Genomic DNA, 23,969 nt, shown 5'->3' on the forward strand with positions numbered 1-23,969 from the left:
AAGCAGGAGAGCGTGACCTGCAAACCCACTTACCGACTCCTGAGCCGCAGAGAGCGGGACACACTCCGGCTTCTCTTTTCAGCAATATAGTCAACGAGTTTCCCAGTAACTACACAAGATTCAGCTCACTTCCAGAACAAAACCTGAGTTCCCACTGTCCACTTCTCCAAGTGGACAAAACCGATTTGACGGAAAGAAAGAAAAACAAAACATCTGCACACAAAATAAAGTTACACTGCTACTGTCAACTTCAAGATCTGAATTTTGAACTGAAAACTCAAGCTAAATCAATATTTTACCCCTCAAATCTTCCATGAAGGGATTTAAATTCTAACACGTCTCAGGTCCCATTCCATATTAACTCTTTGGCTGCCAGTTTTGATCATATCTCACAAACAGATGCACTGAATTTGATGTTGTGGTAGCTTTGATTAGATCTAGAATAAATAGCAGACCCACCTGAATAACAAAAAGTGAGAAGCTGTATTTTGGTGAACTATTATTTCTTTTCTAATCTGAAATTGAAACAGCAAAGTTACACTGTCAGTGTAAAGCAGATGAGGCGTACACCACATGACAGAACCACCTTTTAAAACCGCTCTTAGATTTAAGTGAAAAAGTTAATTTTCCTGTAAATTCAAACTTTTCTGCAGTATTTTGTCACCTTTGACTCCCCCCCCCACCCCCCGTATTTTCATAAAAAAAAAAAATCTTTTTAGAAATTGCTCATGCAATAATAAATGACACAAGGATGGTCTTGTTCTGATAAAGATCACAGAGGTCAATTGGTGAGACTAGAAAATGTGACTGGTTTTACTTTTACAAGACTTCATTGAATTCATTGTTGATAAATTCCCAAGAATGTGATCATAATGGAATTCTATGATGTGTCTTGTAGTTCAAGCATCTCGCAGTCACACTCTGTAGATATAGATGACACTCAGAAACATTTACACTTACTCATTAATAGTGAAGTATAAAGCTGATCTCAGTGATCGCAGCTGGAACTACTCACATTTCCCTCAAAGGGCAGAAGAGTTAACAAAAGGAGGTGACGTCTAGAATTCACCCAGCCCAGTGGATGTGTCAGTGGTTTTAATCTTAATCAGTGATTCAGTCTGTTTCAGTTCTTTATGACACATGAATCAACTTTAGGTTTCATACACAGCACTGTATAAACAGTATCTCTTAGGAAAAGTACACAGCGATGAACATGATCTAATTTATTTAAATACCCCTGAAACTCAGGATGATCAGCTTTCATTAAATAGCTGGAGTTTAAAAACAAAACAAAAACAGCATGTGATGTGAGAGCATGAGTTCAGAGTCAGATGAGTCAGAGGGTCATGGGAAAAATATTGTTGCACTTATGAATCCTCGGAAAGTCCAACCAGTGTGCTTTGAATCAAGCATCTGAGCGGCGGTGATCAACACATTGTGTAAGATGTTCTGGACTTTATGAAAGACTTCAACCAGCTGACGGAGTTTTCCATAGATCAGAAAACAAGTTTTAGAACTGGAGCTAAAAATAACCTGTTTTGATTTACGTTTGTGTTCAGGATCTACGCTGCACGCTGTCAATACTTTCAACAGAACATTTATTGCTGTTTGGATTTGTAGTTAGGGTGTGAAGTATTTTCCTATCAGGTGGTGCAGCGCTCGGCTCTCATCTCACTGCCGTTACATACCCAGTTTGAGTCCAGGCTTTCCTCTCAGTCCAAACACATGTCGAGCCAAATGACTCAACCGTGTGAAACAGGCGTTCAGAATCTCTGCTACAATTGATCTGATCTCTTTGGATTCACAAATGAGTGTCTGATTGTGAGAATTCTTCATGTTTAGATGTGACTGAACAGGAATCACTGATTATTCCAGAAAAATATTCAACTCCTCCACGAAGGCTCAATCACCCCAATAATAAACCATCGACTACAAAAAGAACAAAGAAACATTTTATTGTTAAATAGAAATATAAAAAACAATAGACAAGTGATCTTCTGGAAATCTAATATTTACAAATTATATTGGACTTTTGATTCTCCGTTGTTGTGCTGACGGTGTCGCCCCCTGCTGGCCTGCTGTCACTCATCCTCAGTCGTCGATGGTCGGGAGCCAGAAGGCCTGAAAGATGAGAAACAAAATGATGTGACACTGTACTCCTGATGCAACAAAATGAGCATTAAGACAGTTTATGGGATTTATTCTATCAGGCTTCACTGCTCTCACATTGAAACTGTGCTTTAACGAGGCTGTTTCGTGTGTGATCACCAGGTAAACACATTTCCTGTGCTGGAACTCCCAATGCAGTAAAAACGGGGCAGGACGTTGGTTAAAACTGTACAGTGTGTGATTGCCTCTACACTCACCATGTTGGAGCAGGCGCTTGCAAACGTCATGAACTTGGGGTTGAACTGCAGGCAGGTGATCGGCCCCGTGTGCTTCCCGTCCAGCAGAGCCACCTTCATACCGCTCTCTGCGTTCCACACGTGGATCTTCCCGTCCTCAGAGCCTGAGGCCCATCAATACAGACATTTCATTAAAATTAAAAACAACACCAGAGTCAGTAAAGCAATTCTTGTGTTTGCTTTTTAGAGGATAGATCAAAAATAAAACTGTAGAGTAATTTCACACACACAGGCCACAGTGTGGCAAAACTCTATTGAAACAAACAAAAAAAATCCTACACGTGTTAAAAACATTTTATATTAACAGTCATTCTGCACAGGCATGTTGAAAACTGAACTCTGGGGTCCTCGAAGCTGCTGCAACTGCACCGTCTGGATACAGACATCAAGGCAGCTGATCTTTAATCGGATATTTCTAAACCTTGACACGACTGAAAGGCAGTCTGAACTTATAACCCTGTTGTGTTTAGTTTGAATATCTTAACCAGTTACTCTCAAATCCCGGACATTTTGGCTTCAATGTCCTGGAATAAACCCCTCCTATAGGAATACATTACTATGAACACATTGAGGCTGCGAGTAAGGAGTATTTCAATCACTGCAGCAGCAGTTAACTCAACTACTTGGAAAACCTGCTCATTAAAGAGAGTGAGTTAGTGTTCACTTGCATTACAATAATTTTTTTTAGTCATTTTAAAATCTATTTTAACAGGTGGTTGTAGAGATCGAGATGAATCATGAACCGTTTTTACTGTAGCATCAGCAGACATGCTCACACTGCTGAGAATGTATTCAACCGAGTGGATATTAACACGTTTACTAACAGCCCCGCACTCACCTTACACCACCGAACAATGACTTTAGTTACATAGAAATGTTTTATTGGGACCAGGTGGAGTAACGGTATGAAATGTAGGCTTTAAATTACTTTCAGAACCTCTTGTGGATGATTTCTCCAGACTACTGTACATAGCATAAAATAAGACTGATGCACATTTGGCTGTCTTAAGAAGTGATGACAAATGATCACAAACATTGAACTTTCTACACGATTACCACTTTTAAAAAGATAAATTTCTTACCAATCATGACAAACTGAGAATCTGGTGTGAATGACGCCTCCAGTGTGACTCCTTTGCTGTTGTTGTAGCCCTGCGAGTCAATGAAAAGTGATTCAGTCTCATTTCCTTTCACAGTAAAATGTGTCTTCACGTTGTGTGGCGATATCTTGTCTCTTACCCCAAAGGAATGTAACACGGCTCCTTTAAAAGCGTCTAGGATTCGAAGGGCTCCTCCGTTAGTGGAGAGGAGAATAAGTTTTCCATCGTTGCTAAACTTGAGCCCCGTCCACTCGCACGTCCTGTCATACTGAAGCTTGAATGTTGCGAACGGGCCCTGTTGACAGGAGCAATTCAAGTGTTTTACTTTCCGTACGCCGCGCATGTTCTCGACGGCACGACTCCTTCAAACACAAACAGCTCTCACCTTGTCAAACGACCGCAGGTCATAAAGTTTAACCATCTCCGAGTTTATTCCTGCAGCGAAGATGAGACCCTCCGGGTCAAAGGAGCACACAGGCTTCCCCTGCAGGTGCATCAGACCCTGACAGATGGCAACCAAAGGTCAGTATCACCGTCACACATGTCTTTACAATGCAATAAATTACAAACGAGAACTCAAAGCACGGGCAAAGACACTGACCTGACAGTTTGGTGACCGCAAGTCCCATAATCTGATTGTTTTGTCTAATGAGCCAGAAATAAATGAGTCATCCACAGGAGACATGGACAGAGACGTCACTCTGAACAAAAACACACAAAAAGAGATCACACAAAGTTCCAACAGAGCACTTGAAATCCAAAGAACTAAAAAGTCCAGCGCTTACCTTTTACTGTGTCCGGGAAAGTAGCGGATGTATTTGTTATCATGAAGGGACAAGTACCGAATAGTATCTAAAGAAAACAGAGATATCTTTAAACCAAGAAGCACATTTTCAGACAGAATCCGCATGAGAAGTTGTTTGTGGGCGTATCTGATGGGAAGACTCAACCGTGGGCAAGGCAGTCACTTGTACAGTTAGCTCCTGTATGGGGCAGAATCACAGACCCTCAAACTGTACAAACAACTACCTCAGACCAAAGCGAGCAGACGGAGCCTGAGATCCAGCAACCATCCGTAGCTCTCTCGGTAGAACACATCATGACAACAGAACAGATGCATGAAAACAAAAGTCATCAAGTAATGCCAAAGCAATAAACATGTCTTCCACAGCAGTCAGTAGCTATTTACATTAGAACTTATTAATGCTCAATGTATGGTTCAAATACTTAAACACATACTTACCATCAATTTTGTTGGAACTGTAGACAACAGTGTTTGCAGCATGAGTGTACCTGATCAGATCCACTCCATATTTTTTACTGTAGAGCGTCCTTTTGGGTCTGCCCAAACAAACAAAAAGAAAACATGCTGAAGATAAACATAAAGCAAGAAGAAAACATTCCAATATCAATACCCTTGTCTCTTAAAATCAGCCAAAATATTATTAAGAACTAAACGTTTTCTTCATTTATAATACAGGATGTCAATCAGAAGGGTGCAGGTTTGAGCTTCCATCTCTCCACTTGCTGAAGTGTCCCTGAGCAAGATATCGGACCCTAAACTGCTCCTGATGGATGGACTGAGTGTCTTTTGCATATAAGCCATCTCCACTGGTGGGTGTGTGTGTGAATGTGAGAAACAATGTAAAGCATTTTGGTGGTTGCTAAATCTGCTTAAAAGCACTATATGGGTCAAATACATTTACTGGCTCAACATTTGTACTTTAGAAACAGATTGAATCAAGAATTTTAATAGATGGTGAAAATAGTACTTAGTTGCAGTGCTAAATATTTGTTTTGTACAGATTCAAAGTTCTCTTTTGCTGCTGTGAAAACTGATAGGATGCTATAACAGAAAAGAAGCCTTTATTTCAGAGGCATCCAGGAAGTTTATTGTAGGCGTTCAAGTTCATATTACCATTATTGGATAATTCTTTAATACTTTAATGCATGCGGCTGGACTGAAATAGCTGAACGTCAAAGCTGTTATGGCACTAAGCTTTCTCCTCTTCATTAGCCTTTTATTGAATGAATTTACTCAAATGTGATGATCCCCATCTAGGTATATGCTCAAATAAGTGTCGTTCCAGCTGCAAAGGGTTTCAATGAACTCTAAAATCCAACCAAAATGTAGTAACTTGCTTCATATTCTGCGTGATTAACTTACTTATGCAGACACGTAAACATGATGAAAGATTACCTATTAAATGTTTATAATGCAGCCAAGTGATTTTATATCTACTGGAGCAACTGGTCTGCTGAGCATTCACGCGCAGCCCACTAGGCCTCAGCGGCTAGCTAGCTAACATGTAGCTAAGGTTAAAAACAACAGTGAAATCGAGCGAAGTCATGCTTACTTTCCCTCCTGGCAGTCGTACAGGACGAGGGAGTCGTCGTCGCTACTAGAAATAATAGTTTCTCCGTTCGAGCTGAAATCGAAGCAGTTGATTTTGTCTGCGTTTTCTCGGAACACCTTAGCTACCCTGAAGCTCCGCAGCACATTGTCCGTTAGCTTCATGGTGGCTCCGTCTCAGTCCAAGAAGGAGGCAGGCCCCTCGCTGTATCACCTCTAAACCGACTTAAATATGTCCTTTGTGATTATTGTTGTGACTATGCGTGCTCTAACGGTGTCAAAGGCTGTAATTCTTGGAGAAGAGCAGCTCTAAACCAAGCAGAAAAGCGCGCCTGTGGCACTTCTCCGTCCACGGGTCTAGGGAGGGAAAAAGCACCGCCTTCCGACACGTCGGTGACGCGCATTTCATCACTTGACACGCGCTTTTGGAAGGAAATCACGGAAGATATCGCGATATTTTTAATGTCAACATTATAAGTGTTTTCAGCACAAAATCAATTTTACATTTATTTTTACATTGTAGTCAGTCAGTTTCAGTTGTCTAAAGACCATTTATTTTAAAACAGTGTCAGCGTTTATGCCTTTTGATCACCTGTCAAACCAGCGCACGTAGACAGGGGGCGAAAGTCTTCATAACACCAGTGTGACCAACAGCACTTCAGCTGTTGACACAGTCCAGCTTCTAGATTTTACTCCGGGATTCACAGTGGACTCAGCATAAATCATGGGGATAGTAACACGGAGAGTTTCGTCCTTGCAGAACGGAACCTGTGCGGTATGAGAACACTTCAACTTATTTGTATTTACATCGAATGTACGCATCGTGTACAGTGCTACAGTCGGTGGTGTTTCGGATTAAGTGCCTTCCCTGCTAACTAGTGCCTGACTTCCTTTAGCGTCCCTTGTTGCTGCTGGTAACACAGCATGTTAAAAACCTGGACTAAATCTGTAGCTGCCCTGGTGAATACTGTTCAGCCTCACTTACAATAAAATTTCTTAAGTGTTGGACCTGTTGCGAGCTTTTATCCTGTCAGGTTCATAAGCACTGACAGGGGACGCTTAAGGAAGTCGACCACCAGTTAACAAGGAAACCACTTAATCCGAATCACCGGTGACAGGGGTGATATGTATGAAGGGGTTATATTAAACCTATCATGTAAATTAAATATACCTGAGCGGGTGTCATAGTAACAAGTCGTGTAACTAAAAGCTACTATTTTTTTCTCAGTTTATTGTATGGATGTTGATATATCCTATTATGCTCAATATTGATGAGCAGCTTTATTATAGCTATACAGCTGATTATATATGGTGAGACTATGGTATTTTCATCTCTAATAAAATAAAATAAATAAAATGACTACAGGTAATTTAAAAAAATGGAGAAAAATAATTTAACAGACGAATAAACACTTACTGGTCACTTTATTAGATACATCTTGCTTACAGCCTTTAAAGATACCTTTCATCAAAACAAAATGTTGGAAACACTGGTCGTCATTGCTCCATCATTGGTCCATTTGGAGATAGTCGGATCAACCATTTGCTGCAGATTTCTGGGCTGAACATTCATGCCATAAATGTCCTATTCTATCTTATTCCAAAGGTTCTCTTTTGGATTGATACGTGACTGTGGAGGCTTTTGGACAGAAAACTCACGAAACTAGTTCAAGATTATTTGACTTTTGTGACAAGGTGTGTTATTTTGCTGGAAGTAGCCATCACAAGATGGTATGCTGTGGCAATAATGGAGTGGACATTGTCACTGACAATTGTTGGGTTGTCCCTATGGTAAGATAATCTCAATTCATGCTGAAGGACCCAAAATGTGCCTAGAAACTATCCTTCCCAAAGCAGAACTCACTAAATTGTTGCCATGCCTATGATAACTTTATACAATTAGAAATTTTACACCACACCATAAGCACAAACAAACATTTCTATTACTCAGTGTGTGTGGGAATTTTGTCATGATTTTTTTTCTCGGAAAGAATAGGAGATGTTGGTAAAAGGCATCAGCTTAATCTCCAGTTTTTTACCATCTGTTTGTGCACTTCTTGCACATCAATACTACGAAAACAATAGCTTGATTCCCAGTTCACTTTGTTTTTTTTCCTGAAAGCACTGTTGGTCTCTGCTGACTGGATAACATTGTTATTCTTTTGTTTTAAAGCATTTTCTAGCAGTTTCACCCCGGATCAATGGAGAGTGAAATATTGCAGCGAAACTTAGTGTCTTATCCAACTTTACAAAAATCATTAATCTTTCCCATCAGAACTGAGTTCAAAATGGGTGAACTAAAGTTAAGCTTTAGACTTTTCTTGATACACCGCTTGTGGGCACCAGTAAACTAAAAACGCAATTCTCGATGAAACTCACTGGCGTGTTTGGCTTTTGAAGTGAGAGTAACTTTGTGTTTTTTGAGGCACTTTAGAACTTTTGAACCCTGAACTGTGCTGTAGAGTGACTGACTCCAAAGTCTGACTGATGCTGTAACCACAACTTTTTTTAAACCGACTCTGAAATAACTTTTGGAATCTCTGAACCCTGATCTTTGGGGAAAAAATGTACTACCGCATAGATAAATATGGAGCTGCCCAGTGCCGTCACGTGGCCTCTGATCGCTTCAAGTCAATAATTAAACACAAGGTACACAGTTCCAGTCAGTGTCTGGTCAGAAGTTTGCTTCAGGGCCTCACTGCCGAGCTGGAGCTCCCTCACTGCAGCTTCCCACGGAAATCCACAGGCTTGAAATCCCATTTGCAACCCTCACAGGTAGGCTGTACCATGACTCTGGGAGTTCAGTTCAGTTAGGAAGTGTGGAAACTGAGTTTGGAAATGATAAAGACACTAATGCAAAAAGGGTTTAGGTTGAGTTTAGCACAAATAAATCAGAATGCGTTTTACAAAAGTATTGTCAAATACAACAACAGCAAACACTCGCCCGAAACTGAACTCCTCACATGCAGTGATACTATTGACTGGAACGACTGAGTGATTGTTTCATCCTCCACAGAGCGCTGGGTGAAATACATGCAATTTGAACATTTAGAATTTACAGTCTTATGTAAAAAGAGGTAGGCTACCCTTTTTTTATATTTCAAAAGTGAATAAGGTGTAAGATTGCATAAAGACAATCAATCTCTTATACTAACTATAATTTTCATTATAAAGCAAAACTGCCTAGCATTGTCATAATATTAAAATTTCAGGAATCCTATATCTCAGTGGTACCAAAATGCTCTCCTGTCTGATAAATGTGATGCTTGATTTTCTGACTTCAAACCCAAAGCAGTTATTTTCACTTCATGATCCGCAATGGTGAACAATTATTATACTTTTAAACCTTTGGTTTCCCTATAGTAGCCGTCTTTTTTAATGATTCTGTTCTGTGCTGTTTATTTTTGATCCCACAGGACATTTTTCCTCAGCCCTGACCTGCCGATGGCCCGTGCTCTGACCCTGCTCCGGCCTCGGCCCTTCCTGGCTCTCATTGGCAGGAGAAAGCCCTCGCTCTGCGAAATGTCGTTGGACTCTCGGGCACGGCTCGTGTTTGCCGCTGCGCTGGAGGCCGTGCAGCCGGACACGGTGGTCCGGCAGAGCATAGAACGAAAGCAGGACACCATCACTATTGATGGCCACAATTACACACTCAAACAGAACCTGCACTTGGTGGGCTTTGGAAAAGCTGTCCTGGGAATGGCTGCAGAGGTAGAGAGGATACTGGGAGATCACTTAGTGAGAGGAGTCATCAGCGTGCCAAACGGGATTCAGCAGACATTACGGCAGCATGGGAAAGAGTGAGCAAAAGCCTCAAAGGACCAGTGTGGAGGATTTAGAACAGGCCAGGGCTCTGGGAGTCTCAGTTCATCCTTTGATTGCAAAAGGTCGGTTCGATTGTGTCATAAAATGAAAATTTTTGCTCACCTTCAGTGGAGAGTTCTTTGGATTATTATTCATTCATCTTTGATTTAGGATATAATAACAGAAATTGATTGAATGGGTGGATGTGAATGTTGAGACCACCGAAGCAGCAAAATGTGTTCTATAAGTAAAGACCATTTACCGTGAGAGCCATACAGTATGACGCTAAATTCTACACACTGGTCCTTAAAAAAATGTGAAAAACTTAAAGTGCTGTACTGAAAATACAAATGTTTGATACTTAACATGTCTTTATCCCACCACAGCCATCTGTTGCTGAAAGAAAACAGCTGCATCAAAGTAATGGAGGGAGCTAAAAACAATTTGCCTGACCATGATGCTCAGCGGGCAGCAGACACCATCAAGCAGTTGGCCAGCGAACTGACGAAGGACGACCTGCTGCTCGTGCTGATTTCAGGTAGAAACGGCAGTTTGTTTTTTATTTTCTCACAAAGAGAAAAATGTCATCACTTGAAATGTGACTTACACCAACGTCTCTTGGTCCAGGTGGGGGGTCTGCTCTGTTACCTGCACCCATCCCTCCAATCTCATTAGAAGAGAAAGTAGATGTGACTCGCAGGCTTGCAGCTGCTGGTGCCACGATTCAAGAGCTGAACACTGTGCGCCGCGCCCTGTCTTCCTTGAAAGGTGGAGGGCTTGCTCATTGTGCGAACCCGGCTCAGGTAGAACACCTTGATTATTAAAGCAGTTGTTTATGGCGGAGAGGTCTTTGAACGTCGCTTCTCTGCAGGTCGTCGCCCTGATTCTGTCTGATGTGATTGGAGACCCACTCGACCTGATTGCCAGCGGCCCCACGGTGAAGACGGAGGTGTGGGCGGAAGAAATCATGTCTCTTCTGGAACAGTACAATCTGTCGAACTCTCTCCCCGAGTCGGTGAACGAAGTTCTTGGGAGATCTGGTCCCAGGTGGAAAGAGAACAAAGACCAAGCTCCCACTGCCGACGCTCTCAACGTAGTGATCGGCTCTAACTGCGTCGCTCTGAAGTGCGCCGGCCGCCGCGCTCGGGAGCTGGGCTTCCGGCCCGTGGTGCTGTCCCCGGGGGTGTGTGGCGACGTGAGGCTGGTCTCCAAGCTGTACGGCCTGCTGGCTCGCTTTGCCAGCTCTCGGGACGAACCCCCTCCCGAGATCGCGGCGGAGCTGCTGCGGCTGGGGCCGGACGTGGGCGTGGAGAGCTGGGATCTGTGCCGCACCATGCAGGTGCTGGACGAAGCGCGCGCGGAGGGGTGGGGCGCCACGTGCCTGCTGGCCGGGGGCGAGCCCACCGTCGAGCTGACGGGTAAAGGTAAAGGAGGCCGAAACCAGGAGCTGGCGATGAGGGTGGCCCTGGAGCTCAGAGGCCTCAAGCTGCCGCCCAAGGGTCCCGTCTTCCTGAGCGGCGGCACCGACGGCCAGGACGGACCCACTGACGCCGCGGGGGCGGTGACTGACGGGGGGTTGTTCGATGAAGCTAACGCTCAGGGCCTGGACATGAACAGCTTCCTCCAGAACAACGATTCCTACTCCTTTTTCTCTCGTTTCTCCAGCGGGAAAAATCTGCTGGTGCCAGGCTTAACCTGCACAAACGTAATGGATGTTCACATGCTAATTATTCCAACCGCTCCCATCACTATAACATAGTGCAATCACACACAATAAAATCATCTATTATGTTCAGACTCTTCAAGTACTGTTTTTTTGGGGGGTTGGAATTCACTTTTTTTAGGTTCAGAACTCCAAACTTCATTACTGCTGAAATAATAATAATAATAATAATAAATGAATAATAGAAAAAAAAATCCCCAGTTTTGTTAGGTATCATTTTTTTAATCAAGCAAAGAAGATTCATCTTTAAAATTGCCACTTTGCTTGTTTTGAATCATAAAGTTAAAAAGTGAACAACAACTGTGAATTAAACTTTGTTGAAACTCAACATATTGTGCTGGTTCTTAAAATAAATTCAGGGTTATTTCCTAGAATAATTCTTTTGCTCATGTTATTTTAACAGGGAATTAAAAACTATATAAAAGCACACCACAACAGTTTTCATTGCTGTGGCATGTCAGGGGAACTGAAAATGTCAAACACACTTGAATGTCCTACCTTACTCATGATTCCTCACTAACATTTGGAAAACCACTGATTTAATTTGACCTTTGTTTCTGTGAAGAAATCACAAGAACATACTGAGAATAAAACTTAGTTTCTTTAGACTCCACCTTGTTATGATTGAATTTACTGCAAGTTTAATGAAAAAAAACATGAGCACAACCGTTCAGACAACTACAAAGAGTTTGAATATTTTTATTGCCTGAAGATTCCATTAACATCTTGCAGTGAAACATGAGGATTTCTTCAATTCGAGCAAAAACTTCTACTTGCTGTGATACAAAGCCTGCGGAAGCTGTCGATTATCCTCCCATCCTCATCTAAATAATTACAAGATTTAAAATTCACTTCAAAAGTGTTTTGTTGAAATGGAGCAGGATGTGTATAAATGAACCAAATGAATACAGGCCGTGTAGAAGAAGCATATTGTGCTACAGTAGGCAGTCATCAAGTACTTCTAGAAAAACAGCGACAGGTCTGAAAGGCAGACACAAAACTGCCGTGACTGCTTTCTGCAGGTTTTGCTGCAGTATTGATCGACCCAGCATGCCTGGGTTTTATCGTGGAGCTAGCTGGAGCTCGCCTATTTCCAGTGCAGCCCAGATCTTGTACCCCGAGCCCTTATTTACACGTGGACTTTAGAAGTACCGGAGTAAATGGGGTGAATGACTTCTCTGATCGGGGGGGGGGTTGCATAACACGGGTCGTTTTCGAAATTTTTGTCTTCGCTGTGGCATCAAAGTTTACTTTCTGTCACCACGGGGAGAAGTCAAATGGATACTAGAAGAAAGAAGTAAACTAAACCACCAATCCTCTCAAACAGGAAGAGCAGTGTGTGTGTGTATGTGTGGGGTGTAAAGAAGGTTTTAAAAATAAAGAACCTGTATGACATGAACTGCTTTTCATCATATATTTGTTCTTTTAAGGACCATACACACTTTATTTATGAAACAACAACAATAAAATGTCACAGCAAAATAACATCTTAAATATTTTTTTAAAGCACATCCATAACACACACTCACACACCAGCTGGTAAAAGTCACTCTCATTCTTTTTATCAGTTTTAATATTTAAAGTCTTTTCACTCTATGTATCCTAACTCATAAAATACTGTATTTTCTGTCTTCCATAAACCAGTCACATCAAGTACAGACATTTCCTTTCATATATGCTCTAATAAAAGGAAACGTCATGTCTGCAAACAAGCCACCAGTGGATCATCTTTTTCTCAGAATCATCAGTCTGTTTATTTTTTTAAAAAATGTTTTTTTTTTTTTGAGCGATTGGTGAGAGGTGTGGCCATGACCACCCAATGGTCAGAAAAGGTCAAAGTGTCTCTGGAGGCCACAGACTGTCCATCCCTCACTGGGTCAAAGTTCAGCGTCTCGTTAATCCCGATGAGTCTTCAGAGTATCTCCTACTTGACTTTCCCTGCAAGACAACAGAGGGCCGTTAACCTGCAGCACTCCTGGACAGGTTTCACCACATCTTCAACAATTTATATGGAAAATAAAAGTTTCTGGTTCAATATGTGCTACCTAAATGATCATTTAAGTGATGGAATTCAATGTGGAAGGTTGCAAATTATTTATAAAAATTAAACGACAAGAAAACTGAATTCAAACCTGAATGCAATTTGAATAGTGAGAATAAGACTAGACTTTTCTCTCTGCATATATACAATTGCCATTACATGTCACTCCTATCAGGTGTCTTTCTCCTGAACTCCTCTCTGTACCTTCCTGCTGGATCTACGACAGTGGAAGTGTGTGATCTCTGTGCTTCCTGCATTATGTGACTTAGCATTTCATCTGATGTGAACTTGCTCGTTTCCCCCTGTCCTAAATTTCTCAATTTATCTCCTCTAAACACAAGTGAAAACAAGAAAGAAACAAGAAGAAGAGAGAAACAAGAAGAAGAAAGAAGCTAGCTCTGCTGGAGGCTTTCTTTCAGTCAAAAAGCCTTTTTCTCTCCACTGTTGACAACACTTGCTCACGTGGAATTGCTGTAATTTTGTAATTTTTTGGATGTAAAAGTGCCATGAGGCGACGATGTCGTAACTGGTGCTAAATGAATAAAAGTGGATTGAAATGCACCGAATTATAATCTGTTGTTCATTGGAAGGTTCAAATGCCAGCCGGGCATTTCCATGTAGAGTTTCCGTGTGTGTGTGTGTGTGTGTGTGTGTGTGTGTGTGTGTGTGTGTGTGTGTGTGTGTGTGTGTGTTTGTGTGTGTGTGTGTGTGTGGGGGGGGGGGTTTCCACCAAGTTCTCTAGTTTCCTCCCACAGAACAAAAACATGCATGTGAGGTTGTCATAACCCTATGAATGTGAATGTGGGTGTGTGTGATTGTCTTGTGATGAACTGGTGACCTGGCGACACATGGATGGAAGGATGGATGGATGGATGGATGGATGAATATTAGACGTAAGTCATGTCTGTAGTAAAGGAGGACATGAAGATGGTTAAGTGTTGGCCCTGGCCAGGGTGTACCCTAACCTTGCATAGCAGATGGGCCTGCCTGATTCAGTTCCTAAATCCTGCAGATCCCTAGTGAAACTAGTGACTAGTGAAATATTTCCGTGGCGGACATATGAAACTGTCCATCTGGCGTGTCAGGTTAGGTGTACCCTGCCCTCACCCATAAAAAGCTGGGACCCTGAAAGGGATAAACTGTTCAGAAAATGATAAATAATGAGGTGATATGGGCCACACAGTGGTGTCGCAGGCAGCACATTAGTCTAATAGATTAGATTAGATGGATGGTTTGATTGCCATCATGCACTGTAGGACAGAGATCATTCATCCTGCCTCTGCAGTGACTGTGACCTGTTGAATCTCCACCTTCAGAGCGCTGGAGAGTGTGAGGAGCAGTCCGGGGAGCCTGCTTGAAGCCACACAGAGACTTACCATCCACTGAGGTGAGCAGCGGTGTCAGGCGTACCTCCATTCTGCCCGCTTCCTAAACACCAACAGACACACGTTCAGCTAACGAGGCTAAGAGCTGCTCCAACGAGCCCCGTCCCCGCCGATCGCAGTCAGATCTCACCTTGTCGGTAATACATGTCGTTCACCGTGTTGCCATAGACCTTCCACGCGAAGTGAATGGCGATGAGGCTGAAGATCAACCAGCTGAGGAGGATTTTGAAGATGCACACTCTCATGTCGTTGGCGAGCCAGTCGTTCACAAACTCGGACAGGAACGACAAGCAGCTGTCGGCGATGCGGGATAAAAACTCAAAGTCCCACTGCTCCTCCATGGCGCGCGCTTACCCAGGCCTCCTGTGCGGTGCCGGGTCAAGTCTCGGTTCGACTAGCTCACTCAAAAATCACCTCTTACTCTGATGGGCATCAGCGCTTCAGCCATCTCTGCAATGTTTGTGTACTCCACTGCGTAGGGAAATCGGAAGTGACGTCTGACGCACCATACTACGTCACTACGTACAACCCACAATCTGTCCGCTCTGCTTCAAGTCCTCCAGTAAAAAGCCAAGTCTAGAATATTTTTGTCCGTCATTTCCAATATTTCCTTATATGAAATAATCATAATTGCGGCCAGTTGGCGGACGCGTTGACGCACTGGCGTAGGTACACAACAACTACAAATTTAAATCTTAAATAATTTATTCATATTATATATTACAAGGTTAAAATCCATATGTTTTAATCTTACTTAATAAATGACCCAGTGTGTGTTTGTTAGATACTGCATGTTTGTGTGGGGTGTGGGGGCGGGACTAGTGGAGCGGATCGAGCATCCTGATTGGCTGCCTGGCTCTGTCATCAGACACCCCGGATGTGCGCTGTGGTAAGAGCAGAATTTGTTTTCTGCCTCTCATTCTTGACAGCTTGTTTGTTGCCGGGCTTCCAATGAAAGTTAACGTGACTGATCAGATTTGCAACACGACGCTTCGACGGGACTAAATCGTAAGTTTTGCTCCCAATTTTAACCTCTTCAGTTTGAAACGATTGGCTGCACGAGTCCAGTTAATACAAGGCCATGAAATTGATCCGTTTGTGTGTGTAGCTTGCTAGCAGTCAGTGTTAGCCGGTTAAGTACAGTCAACATTGACGGAGCTGCAGCGGAATTCGCATTCCAACCTTTATCTTCAGCTTGAAGGAAGCCTTGATCGACAGTGTGCAAGTTCGCAGACACGCTTAACCGAGTCGTAAGTCATCATTAAACCAACGCCAGCTCCCTTTTGCCCTGACCCTCAACTATCAGTTACAGTAATCCGTCGGTGCAGCCGCTTGTCTGCAGAAACACAGCAACAAGCTCCTACAGCCTGCAATCAGCTTTAAATAGCATTATGCATTTGCTATCTCGGAGTTGTAAGTTCTCCTCAGTAATCATGTGACCTGACTCCAGTATGACTGCTCCTATTCATAAGAGTCTTGAGATGCATGATGTCTAAAGGTTCAGACCAAGTGAAGTCATTTTTAAAGCTTGTTATTGTCATCTGATTGAATTTACAGAGAGTGGGATGGTATCATGGAGAAAGACAATCGTCAAGAAGAGGAGGCACAGGGAGTGAAGATCTGTGATCCTCCGTCTGACAGCAATCCACCTGGTAAATGAAAGACTGCTTTAGAGCTCCAGTTTGACTCTTGGATTTATTATATACATCACAATCCCTTCAAAGGAAATAGTTTCAGGGTTCGAGAGCTGATCCCAGCGAATGATCGAGAAAAGGCAAATACATTGACATAGACTACCAAATACACTCACATCCTCTCCTACAGGAAATCTAAAGTTTTTTGGACCGTGGGAAGAAACAATACCCAAGCACATGTGGGGAGAACATGCAAGCATGACAGTGACCTTCTTGCTTTTTGATGACAGTACTAACCGCTACACAGCAAGCATGTGACCTTGTTTCTTTCACTTGTAAAATATCAGTTTGAAATTACATAGCATGTTAAATTTATCACAGTTGAGTCAGTCTTTTGCAATAGGCACAATGAGCATGTTAACATTGAAATAACAGTGAAATTGTAATATGATGTGTTGCCCTAGATTTAAAGAAAAAAAAAGAATGTTCTTCCTTGCATCCCTCTGGGGAGCTTGCGTCCATCTGGTGGCCTAAACACCACAGTCTGAGAATCAAATGACCTCATCTGAAAACCATCTTTCATCATCGATTCTTAGCCTGACCTCTTACAAAACAATACAAATGATGTTGTAAAGTGCAAAATAACACTTGAGCTCTGATGCAGGCATCTGTCTTCACTAGAGGTTCATCGACTTACAGTCTTGGTGTCCCAGAGTTGATCCCTTTAATCTAAACACTCCGAATCTCTTCGCTCAGTACTGACTTGTACAGCTTTATGTAAACTGAAGGCCAATGTTTAACCACCAAAGTAATTTCCATTACACTTTAAACTTGTTATCTGCATTGATATGCGTATGTGACATTCACAGTTCGAACTCTTACACACACACACACCACCTTACATTTTTACAGTCAGCATGTGAAGCTTTCTGCATGTGCACTTGCTTCAGAAAGATTTATTCCTGCTATTTTTATTGTGTATCCCCCATTTCAGTAATGTCCTTGTTTTTGCTGACAGTTTTCTTTCAAATAACCACATACTTCTATCGGCCACACCCATGCTGTCTCCTCCAGACTGCAGCGTTTCCCCTTTTTTCTATCTTGTTTTTTGCCTATAAAACTATTCAAATTGCGAACTAAACTATTTGTCCAGGACACTGACCACAAAACAATCCCTGGCCCCCTGGCGACTCTGCTTATTTACTTATCTCAGCATCCCAGCTGAACCTCTCTCATTCATCCTCTTTAATGAGCTTTGTTTTCATTGCAGCTGACACCTTGGCCACCTCGCTCTCCCTCCTGGGGAACCACATGTTTCCCGATCCATCCTGTAGAAATGACAGCGCCGATGTTAACAAGGACGAGCTTGCAGATTCGCGCCTGCCAGACGACGCGGCAGCAGAGGAGCCCGGCATGGACGAGGAGCCTCCTTCTAACCAGGTGACGAAGCTCGAGACGGAGGAGACGGACTGCGACGCGTCCTCTCAGCCGCCTGACACAGAGACTGAGGACGCTGCTGTCAGCAACGATCAGAACGACTCTGGCGAGTTCGTTGTCACCATGCTGGCCAAGGCCAAGCTGGAGGAGCAGGGCATCGGCGTGAAGGGGCGATCGTCGCCCCTGTTGGAGGCAGGACCAGAGGAATCTCCCGCGTTTGTGTCTCATCGGGACGAAGACGTTACAGCGGACAGCTGGCGACAGCACCGGAAGCACGTGTTTGTGCTGAGTGAAGCCGGCAAACCCATTTACTCTCGGTACGGCAGCGAAGAGGCTCTCTCATCCACCATGGGGGTCATGATGGCGCTGGTGTCCTTCGTCCAGAGTGGAGACAACATCATCCGCTCCGTCTATTCAGGTGAGCGTGCCAGGCGTCAGTCATGATGCAGAGATTTTGTTTCTTTATTTATCAGCATAGCTTTGGTGACATTTTTTTCTTTATTTGCATTGAAGAATTGACTGTAAATCAGCTGTGTGAAACATAAGGCTCATGGACTAAAACCAGCCCGCAAATAGCTCCAATCTGGCTGAACTTCTTTAAGTATTAAGGAGAAAGTTTGTGACTGAACCCCCCCCCCCATGTTCTCTGCTGCTGCAAGCTTTACACTACAGCCAGTTTAGATTCCTGATCTGAAGCATTTTGTTTCTTTCAAAAATACTGTGCTAGAGCCAAGTTGAGTTTATGAATTATTGGAATTTTTTTATATTTCACGCCAATTTAGAATTAATTCAAAGAAAAAAAGGAAAATAATATAATTTATAAATAGGATGTAAAATATTGTGGTTTCAAATGGTACAGCCGGCGTCCACCGGGGGGCGCCAGAGAGCTTAAGGTGGGTCAGATCAGCAGGGAAGATGTGGGGGTCATGGGTATACTTTATCCCAGCTTTCGAGAAGGCATATTTCAGTACTTCCTTTATAAAAACGTATTTAAAAACGTACTGGAATGAATGGAGACAATACAGTCAGTGTTTAACCCTGAGACTAAAGGATCTTGCTGTTGCAGACTGTAACGTTAGTTTTGAAGTATTGCGTACACTTGAGCTAAATAATACGAGCTCATTCAGTGTTTGGTTTCGGTCCCCCAGAGGAGCACACGGTGGTCTTCCTGCAGAAAGGCCCCCTGGTGTTGGTGTGTGTGTCCAGCAGCCGCCAGTCGGAGCAGCAGCTGCGCGGCGAGCTCCTCTACGTCTACTACCAGATCATCAGCATGCTCACCCAGGCCAGCATATCGCGCATCTTCGAGCACAAGAAGAACTACGACCTGCGGCGGCTGCTGGCGGGCTCGGAGAAGATCCTGGACGGCCTCCTCAACCTGGTGGACTCGGACCCCAGCTTCCTGCTGGCGGCGGTGCACTGCCTGCCGCTGGCCTCCTCTCTCAGGGACTCGCTCAGCCAGATCCTGCAGAAGGCCATCACGGCCAACCTGGTCTTCTCCATCCTCATCGCCAAGAACCAGCTGCTCACCATCGTGCAGGAGAAGACGGTCATCGAGGACTCGAGGCTGGAGCCCGCCGACGTCCACCTCCTGCTCAACCTCATCGGCGCCTCCTCCGCCTTCCAGGCCGGGGAGATCTGGACTCCCATCTGCCTCCCCCTCTTCAACCCTGACTGTTACTTTTATGCATACATATCCTACCTGGACCCCCCGGAGTGCACGGTGTGCCTGCTGCTGCTGTCCACGGACAAGGAGGCATTCTACGCCGTGGCCGAGTGCAAGAGGAAGATCGAGGAGGCCATGGCGGCACAGAACTCGCTCAGCCTCATCGCCAAGGCGCAGTCGTACAGCGTGAGTCAGGTGGGCGTGTCGGACCTCAGACACTTCATGTACAAGCCCTTCGACGTGCCAGACAACTACCGCCAGCTCACCCAGTTCACCAGGTGTGTGTGTGTGTGTGTCTGCCGCTGTGACTTGTCTGCTGCTACACTGATGATACAGAGAGGAAACAAGTTCCTGACGTCTTTACTCCTCTTTGCATTTTTTAAAGTATGTAAAAAAGAAACTTCTTCTGCTGATTATTTTGCACCACTTCCTGTTTCCTGTGGCTCCTGCTTCGACCCACCAGGCTAACAGCCGTTAGCCCGCAGTGCTGTTTTAAATGTTGCTGATTTCAGACCACAGTCAGAAACTGAAATTCAGAGGCGCAGTTTTGTTTTGCAACAAAATCAGGTGGTTTCGGAAAAAGAAGAATAATGTTTTGATCAACGTTCAAAGTGCAGTGCTTCCAAACATTTTGGATAAATACAAAGTAGCGTCGCAGCCCTGCGACAGTGTGACTGTACGCTCTGCCAAACATTTCACAATGTTTCAGTGTCACATACAACTAATCTTGATCCGGAATTAAAAAAAAATAAAAAATTAGGACTTAATAAAGAAATATTCAAGCAGTAATATGGGTCATTATATCAGATGATATTTGTTGCATCCATTTTTTTTCTATAAAAGTATAAAATATGTTAACACTGTTAGCACAATTTTTTTAAATGGAGCAAGTTCTCTCCAATGTTAAGTGACGGATCAGGTCTTTTGTTTAAAAGTTGGAGTTTTTCCTTTTTCCAGCAGACGCTATCTGGCCAAACAAGGTTTTATGGATTTTCTCAAAGTATCTGTAAATATTTTAAACACTGATTGCCAGAAGCTGGACAAGACCAAAACATATGTGAAAGGATGCCTGGTGAAAAGTATCTTAACCATAAAAAAACAAAAAACTAAATGCAAATCCCTTGAAATAATAGTTAAATTCAGCTAAATTCACCCTGTATGAACAGAAAGCTTTTCACATAACTCGGAGAAATGTTTCAAACCTGAAAAATCTCCTTTTGGTTAAATTCTGAAGCAGTTCTTTGCCTGTAATCTGTAATTCTTCACTCATTCTGCGCTGCGTTTCCTCTCTGTGTTGCAGCCCAGAGATGGAGGCGCCGTACAGTAGCGAGGAGGAGAAGATGCGACTCCTGGATCTTTATCGTTATATGCACAGCCGAATCCACAGCACCTCACGACCCCTCAAGCTCATCTACCACGTAGCTGAGAGAGAAACTCTGCTGGCCTGGGTGAGTGCGCCAGCTTTCTGCATGCTGCTGTTCTTCTGTGATTTATAAAATTAAAACTATGGGGGTCAGAGCTGATCTGAACTCACGGGGTTGGACGGCGGTTTCGCCACAGAAAGAATAACTTCCATTTCTAGAAATGATCTTTAATGCAGACACATTTCTACGTGTGTGTAGTGATCTGGAACCTGAACTGATTCTGTGCCCCCGGTGGTCAAATCAATGTATTGCAGTTAATGGCAAACTCGTCTTGCGGATCAGATGGGAGTGAACCTTTGACCCCTCCGCTCTCTGACCTCCCTGCTTCGGCGCCTTTCTGTTCAGAGTTTGCGTGTTCTCTCTTTCTCTGATACTCCGGTTCAGTTCAAAAACATGCTCTGCTTGTCTGCGCAAGTTTTTATGTGCATCTTGCGTATATCTGTGTGTGCACGTGTTTTTAGTCCAGTGGTGTGCAAACTACTTTAACCCACAGTCAGAACAACAGCAGCTCATGTTCCATCTTCAGTGGGTCAGACTGGTGAAGTCCTGCCATAACAATCTTTAAATTTAAGCTTTAAGGTTTGCTTGGTTGTCGTGGAGCTGAATGTATGTGATGAACATGTCTTGAACATGTCTGTGTTTTCACAAAACAAAACAATTACCAGAAATGACTTCAGTTCCAACACAAAGCAACTTTTAATGATTCTTTCTGGTGAAAAATTCAGTGAAGTTTCCACAGAACGTCTCCTATAGCTGTTGCATTGTGGGTGTTTTCACAAACTCAGCCTGACAGCAGGGCTTTGAGGCATGAGGTCTTTCACAGCATCACGCATCATCGACATCTCGGTGTTGTGTTGTGTCTGGTACGCCAAAGAGATTTGATTGAAAAAGAAAAAAAAAAATCAATGTTCTCTGTAAATGTTTCCAGTTTTCTTGGTGGTTTTAGCCGAAGTTTCCTCTGGTTTTGATGGAAAAGTCTGTCATCATCTAAAATCTGTCATTCAAATCTAAAAATGTGTGTTGATAAGATGATAGTTAGTTTCACCCTGCATCTGCCGGTTTTATCAGGATTTCTTTTCAAATGAGCGCCGTCTGCGATGTCTGCCGCCATCACGGCTGACGGGCCGAGTGTTTTTCCGAGATAGGCCGGTCTGGTGTCAATCTCGTCGTCTCCCACTCCGTAGAAATCTCCTCATCTGGCGTCGGACTTCCTGATAACCGTTCCGACTGTGACGGCGTGCCGAAAAAGTAAACTTTATTTTTTGTTTTCCCCCCTGTACGCCAGGTCACCAGCAAATTCGAGCTGTACACCTGCTTCAGCCCGCTGGTGACGAAGGCCTGCGCCATCACCGCTATCACCAAGCTCCTCCGCTGGATTAAGAAGGAGGAGGAGCGCCTCTTCATCAGATACCCCCCGAAGTATTCAACCACCCCCAACCCCAGTAAGAGCTCTCGAGGTGGCAAATCGGAGCAGCAGGACTCCACAGATAACGGCTTCTTATCTCTCCTATAGGACTGTGACGGTGCGGCTCTGCCCACATCAGCTATAGTTCCTACACTGGTTCCCACAGTATTTTTTTTTTTTTTTTTTCCACTCGTTGGACTGGACGGACAATGACTACTGGAATCAAAACACTACGTTTTACACTATTTAAGAAGGACCGAGCATTAGTCCTCGACCGTAACGGGAAGGCGTGCCGTCGCGTCGCTGCTTTCGAACAGAAACAGTCAGGGCAAATACAGCGTCGGCGCATTTTAAATTGAACTGTGGCAGAACGCGATCGCAATGATATTTAAATGTTTTTATATTGTTTTATTACAGGAAAAAGAGAGATGTTTTCTTCACGGACGATGAATGTATCACACTGATATGACAGTTCGTTTATATATGCTACCAAGTCATTGTCTTTTTTTTTTCTCTTCATTTTTGTGTGACTCAATGCGAGGAGCGATGAACTTCTGCTACGTTTTCAGACCAGGTCACATCTCCGCACTGTTACAGAACAGGAAATACCAGACATGAAGGGGTTGTTGTGTTTTTTTTTTTTTTGGGAGCAGCACAAACTGGAATAACAACCTGAACTGCCAGAAGGTGGCTGGGCCTCCAGGCACCACTCACCTGTCCTCAAAGCGTTGGTGTCCAGCCGACGTTTTTACTCAGAAATGTTTTCAATTTTAATCATGTTTTGTGCAGAAGTCACAAATCCTCATCCTCTGTCAGTGTTGTCATTGAAAAAGTCTTATCTCGGTCATGTGTGTGCGGAGGAGACGCCACCGAGCTGGATTTCCCAGCCACCTCCCTCCCGTTGTGAACGCAGGCTGCCCCCCTTTGTACGACAGTAGTTTTGTAAAACGGCCTCTTTAAACAGTCGCCTCGTCCTCCGAGGATCCCTGTCAGTTCCAGTCTTAGCAGTTTGTCTGTAGTATTATCAAATAAATCCCAGGTTGCACAAATCTGCACTTGATCAGTTTCTTTTAACGCCTGGAGGCTTTATTTCCGCAGGAGTTTCTCGTAAAATGCTAAAATCATTTCTCCAGCTTCTTTGGACTTGCTGTTTATTTCAAGTGTTGGATTTTAGCTGAAGACCTGCGACCTGCTGAAAAGCTGCTGCGCTGTTCAACGTGGAGAGAATCCATGTTGAGTGGAAACTTCCTGTTGTGGATCGCCAATACTTTACATTTCATTTTCACAAGAAAGAAACGGGGTCAAACTGTCGTTGGGAAAACAAAAGCCACGCCACACACTTGCAGTTGTTTCAAACAGCATTTATTCTTGTGTGAGAAAATATTGTCTCAGGCCGATTATGGATCTCGCTGTTCAATCTAAATGACAAGATCAAAAATCTCCAAAAAAAAAAAAGCCCCGGACCGCAGGCGAGATGCCGCCGCCGCCACCTAGAGGGCGGAGGGCGGCGCGGCCTCGCCTCCAGAGGAGATGCGATCCGACATGTTGGTGAATACCGTCACTGTTACAAAGAGCTACTCAGCATCGTACATAAA

The 23,969-nt window shown here is 43.6% G+C and overlaps 4 protein-coding genes across 5 annotated transcripts; 2 read left to right on the forward strand and 2 right to left on the reverse strand.

Annotated features, from left to right (window-relative positions):
- Positions 1–1,930: 1,930 nt before the first annotated feature.
- On the reverse strand, positions 1,931–6,248 carry wdr82 (WD repeat domain 82). Its single transcript, XM_030092516.1, has 9 exons — positions 5,863–6,248; positions 4,749–4,846; positions 4,291–4,357; positions 4,107–4,206; positions 3,891–4,007; positions 3,645–3,800; positions 3,488–3,557; positions 2,367–2,509; positions 1,931–2,121 (listed from the first exon to the last, which is right to left on the reverse strand). Exons 1-9 carry the CDS (start codon positions 6,021–6,023, stop codon positions 2,092–2,094), a joined length of 942 nt encoding a protein of 313 aa, XP_029948376.1. The 5' UTR covers positions 6,024–6,248; the 3' UTR covers positions 1,931–2,091.
- Positions 6,249–6,503: 255 nt separating this feature from the next.
- On the forward strand, positions 6,504–11,665 carry glyctk (glycerate kinase). Its single transcript, XM_030091099.1, has 5 exons — positions 6,504–6,633; positions 9,275–9,658; positions 10,049–10,200; positions 10,290–10,465; positions 10,534–11,665. The coding sequence occupies exons 2-5, from the start codon at positions 9,303–9,305 to the stop codon at positions 11,419–11,421; spliced, it is 1,572 nt and encodes a 523-aa protein (XP_029946959.1). The 5' UTR covers positions 6,504–6,633; positions 9,275–9,302; the 3' UTR covers positions 11,422–11,665.
- Positions 11,666–13,062: 1,397 nt separating this feature from the next.
- On the reverse strand, positions 13,063–15,328 carry tcta (T cell leukemia translocation altered). Its single transcript, XM_030091100.1, has 3 exons — positions 14,942–15,328; positions 14,803–14,854; positions 13,063–13,323 (listed from the first exon to the last, which is right to left on the reverse strand). Exons 1-3 carry the CDS (start codon positions 15,150–15,152, stop codon positions 13,281–13,283), a joined length of 306 nt encoding a protein of 101 aa, XP_029946960.1. The 5' UTR covers positions 15,153–15,328; the 3' UTR covers positions 13,063–13,280.
- A 363-nt stretch (positions 15,329–15,691) lies between these two features.
- Positions 15,692–23,444, forward strand: mon1bb (MON1 secretory trafficking family member Bb). Of its 2 annotated transcripts, XM_030091098.1 has the most exons (7): positions 15,692–15,819; positions 16,369–16,463; positions 17,716–18,300; positions 19,031–19,823; positions 20,846–20,993; positions 22,255–22,411; positions 22,483–23,444. In XM_030091098.1, the coding sequence occupies exons 2-7, from the start codon at positions 16,385–16,387 to the stop codon at positions 22,488–22,490; spliced, it is 1,770 nt and encodes a 589-aa protein (XP_029946958.1). In that variant the 5' UTR covers positions 15,692–15,819; positions 16,369–16,384; the 3' UTR covers positions 22,491–23,444. The 2 variants fall into 2 exon arrangements, with proteins under 2 accessions (XP_029946958.1, XP_029946956.1); XM_030091096.1 differs by having other exon boundaries at positions 22,255–23,444.
- The last annotated feature ends 525 nt before the right edge of the window (positions 23,445–23,969 follow it).

Source organism: Salarias fasciatus, chromosome 5 (assembly GCF_902148845.1).
Source record: "Salarias fasciatus chromosome 5, fSalaFa1.1, whole genome shotgun sequence".
In the NCBI taxonomy this organism is placed as follows: Eukaryota; Metazoa; Chordata; class Actinopteri; order Blenniiformes; family Blenniidae; genus Salarias; species Salarias fasciatus.

Coding starts and splice junctions, on each gene's coding strand:
- tcta (XM_030091100.1), bottom strand. CDS start 15,152: ATGGAGGAGCAGTGGGACTTTGAGTTTTTATCCCGCATCGCCGACAGC. Junction 14,855..14,941: donor CGACATGTATTACCGACAAG/GTGAGATCTGAC, acceptor GTTGGTGTTTAG/GAAGCGGGCAGAATGGAGGT. Junction 13,324..14,802: donor GCTGCTCACCTCAGTGGATG/GTAAGTCTCTGT, acceptor GTTGTCTTGCAG/GGAAAGTCAAGTAGGAGATA.
- mon1bb (XM_030091096.1), top strand. CDS start 16,385: ATGGAGAAAGACAATCGTCAAGAAGAGGAGGCACAGGGAGTGAAGATC. Junction 16,464..17,715: donor GTCTGACAGCAATCCACCTG/GTAAATGAAAGA, acceptor TTTTCATTGCAG/CTGACACCTTGGCCACCTCG. Junction 20,994..22,254: donor GAGAAACTCTGCTGGCCTGG/GTGAGTGCGCCA, acceptor CCTGTACGCCAG/GTCACCAGCAAATTCGAGCT.
- wdr82 (XM_030092516.1), bottom strand. CDS start 6,023: ATGAAGCTAACGGACAATGTGCTGCGGAGCTTCAGGGTAGCTAAGGTG. Junction 3,801..3,890: donor ACCTGCGGTCGTTTGACAAG/GTGAGAGCTGTT, acceptor TCCTGTCAACAG/GGCCCGTTCGCAACATTCAA. Junction 2,510..3,487: donor TTCTCAGTTTGTCATGATTG/GTAAGAAATTTA, acceptor GATGGGCCTCAG/GCTCTGAGGACGGGAAGATC.
- glyctk (XM_030091099.1), top strand. CDS start 9,303: ATGGCCCGTGCTCTGACCCTGCTCCGGCCTCGGCCCTTCCTGGCTCTC. Junction 9,659..10,048: donor TTACGGCAGCATGGGAAAGA/GTGAGCAAAAGC, acceptor ATCCCACCACAG/CCATCTGTTGCTGAAAGAAA. Junction 10,201..10,289: donor GCTGCTCGTGCTGATTTCAG/GTAGAAACGGCA, acceptor CTCTTGGTCCAG/GTGGGGGGTCTGCTCTGTTA.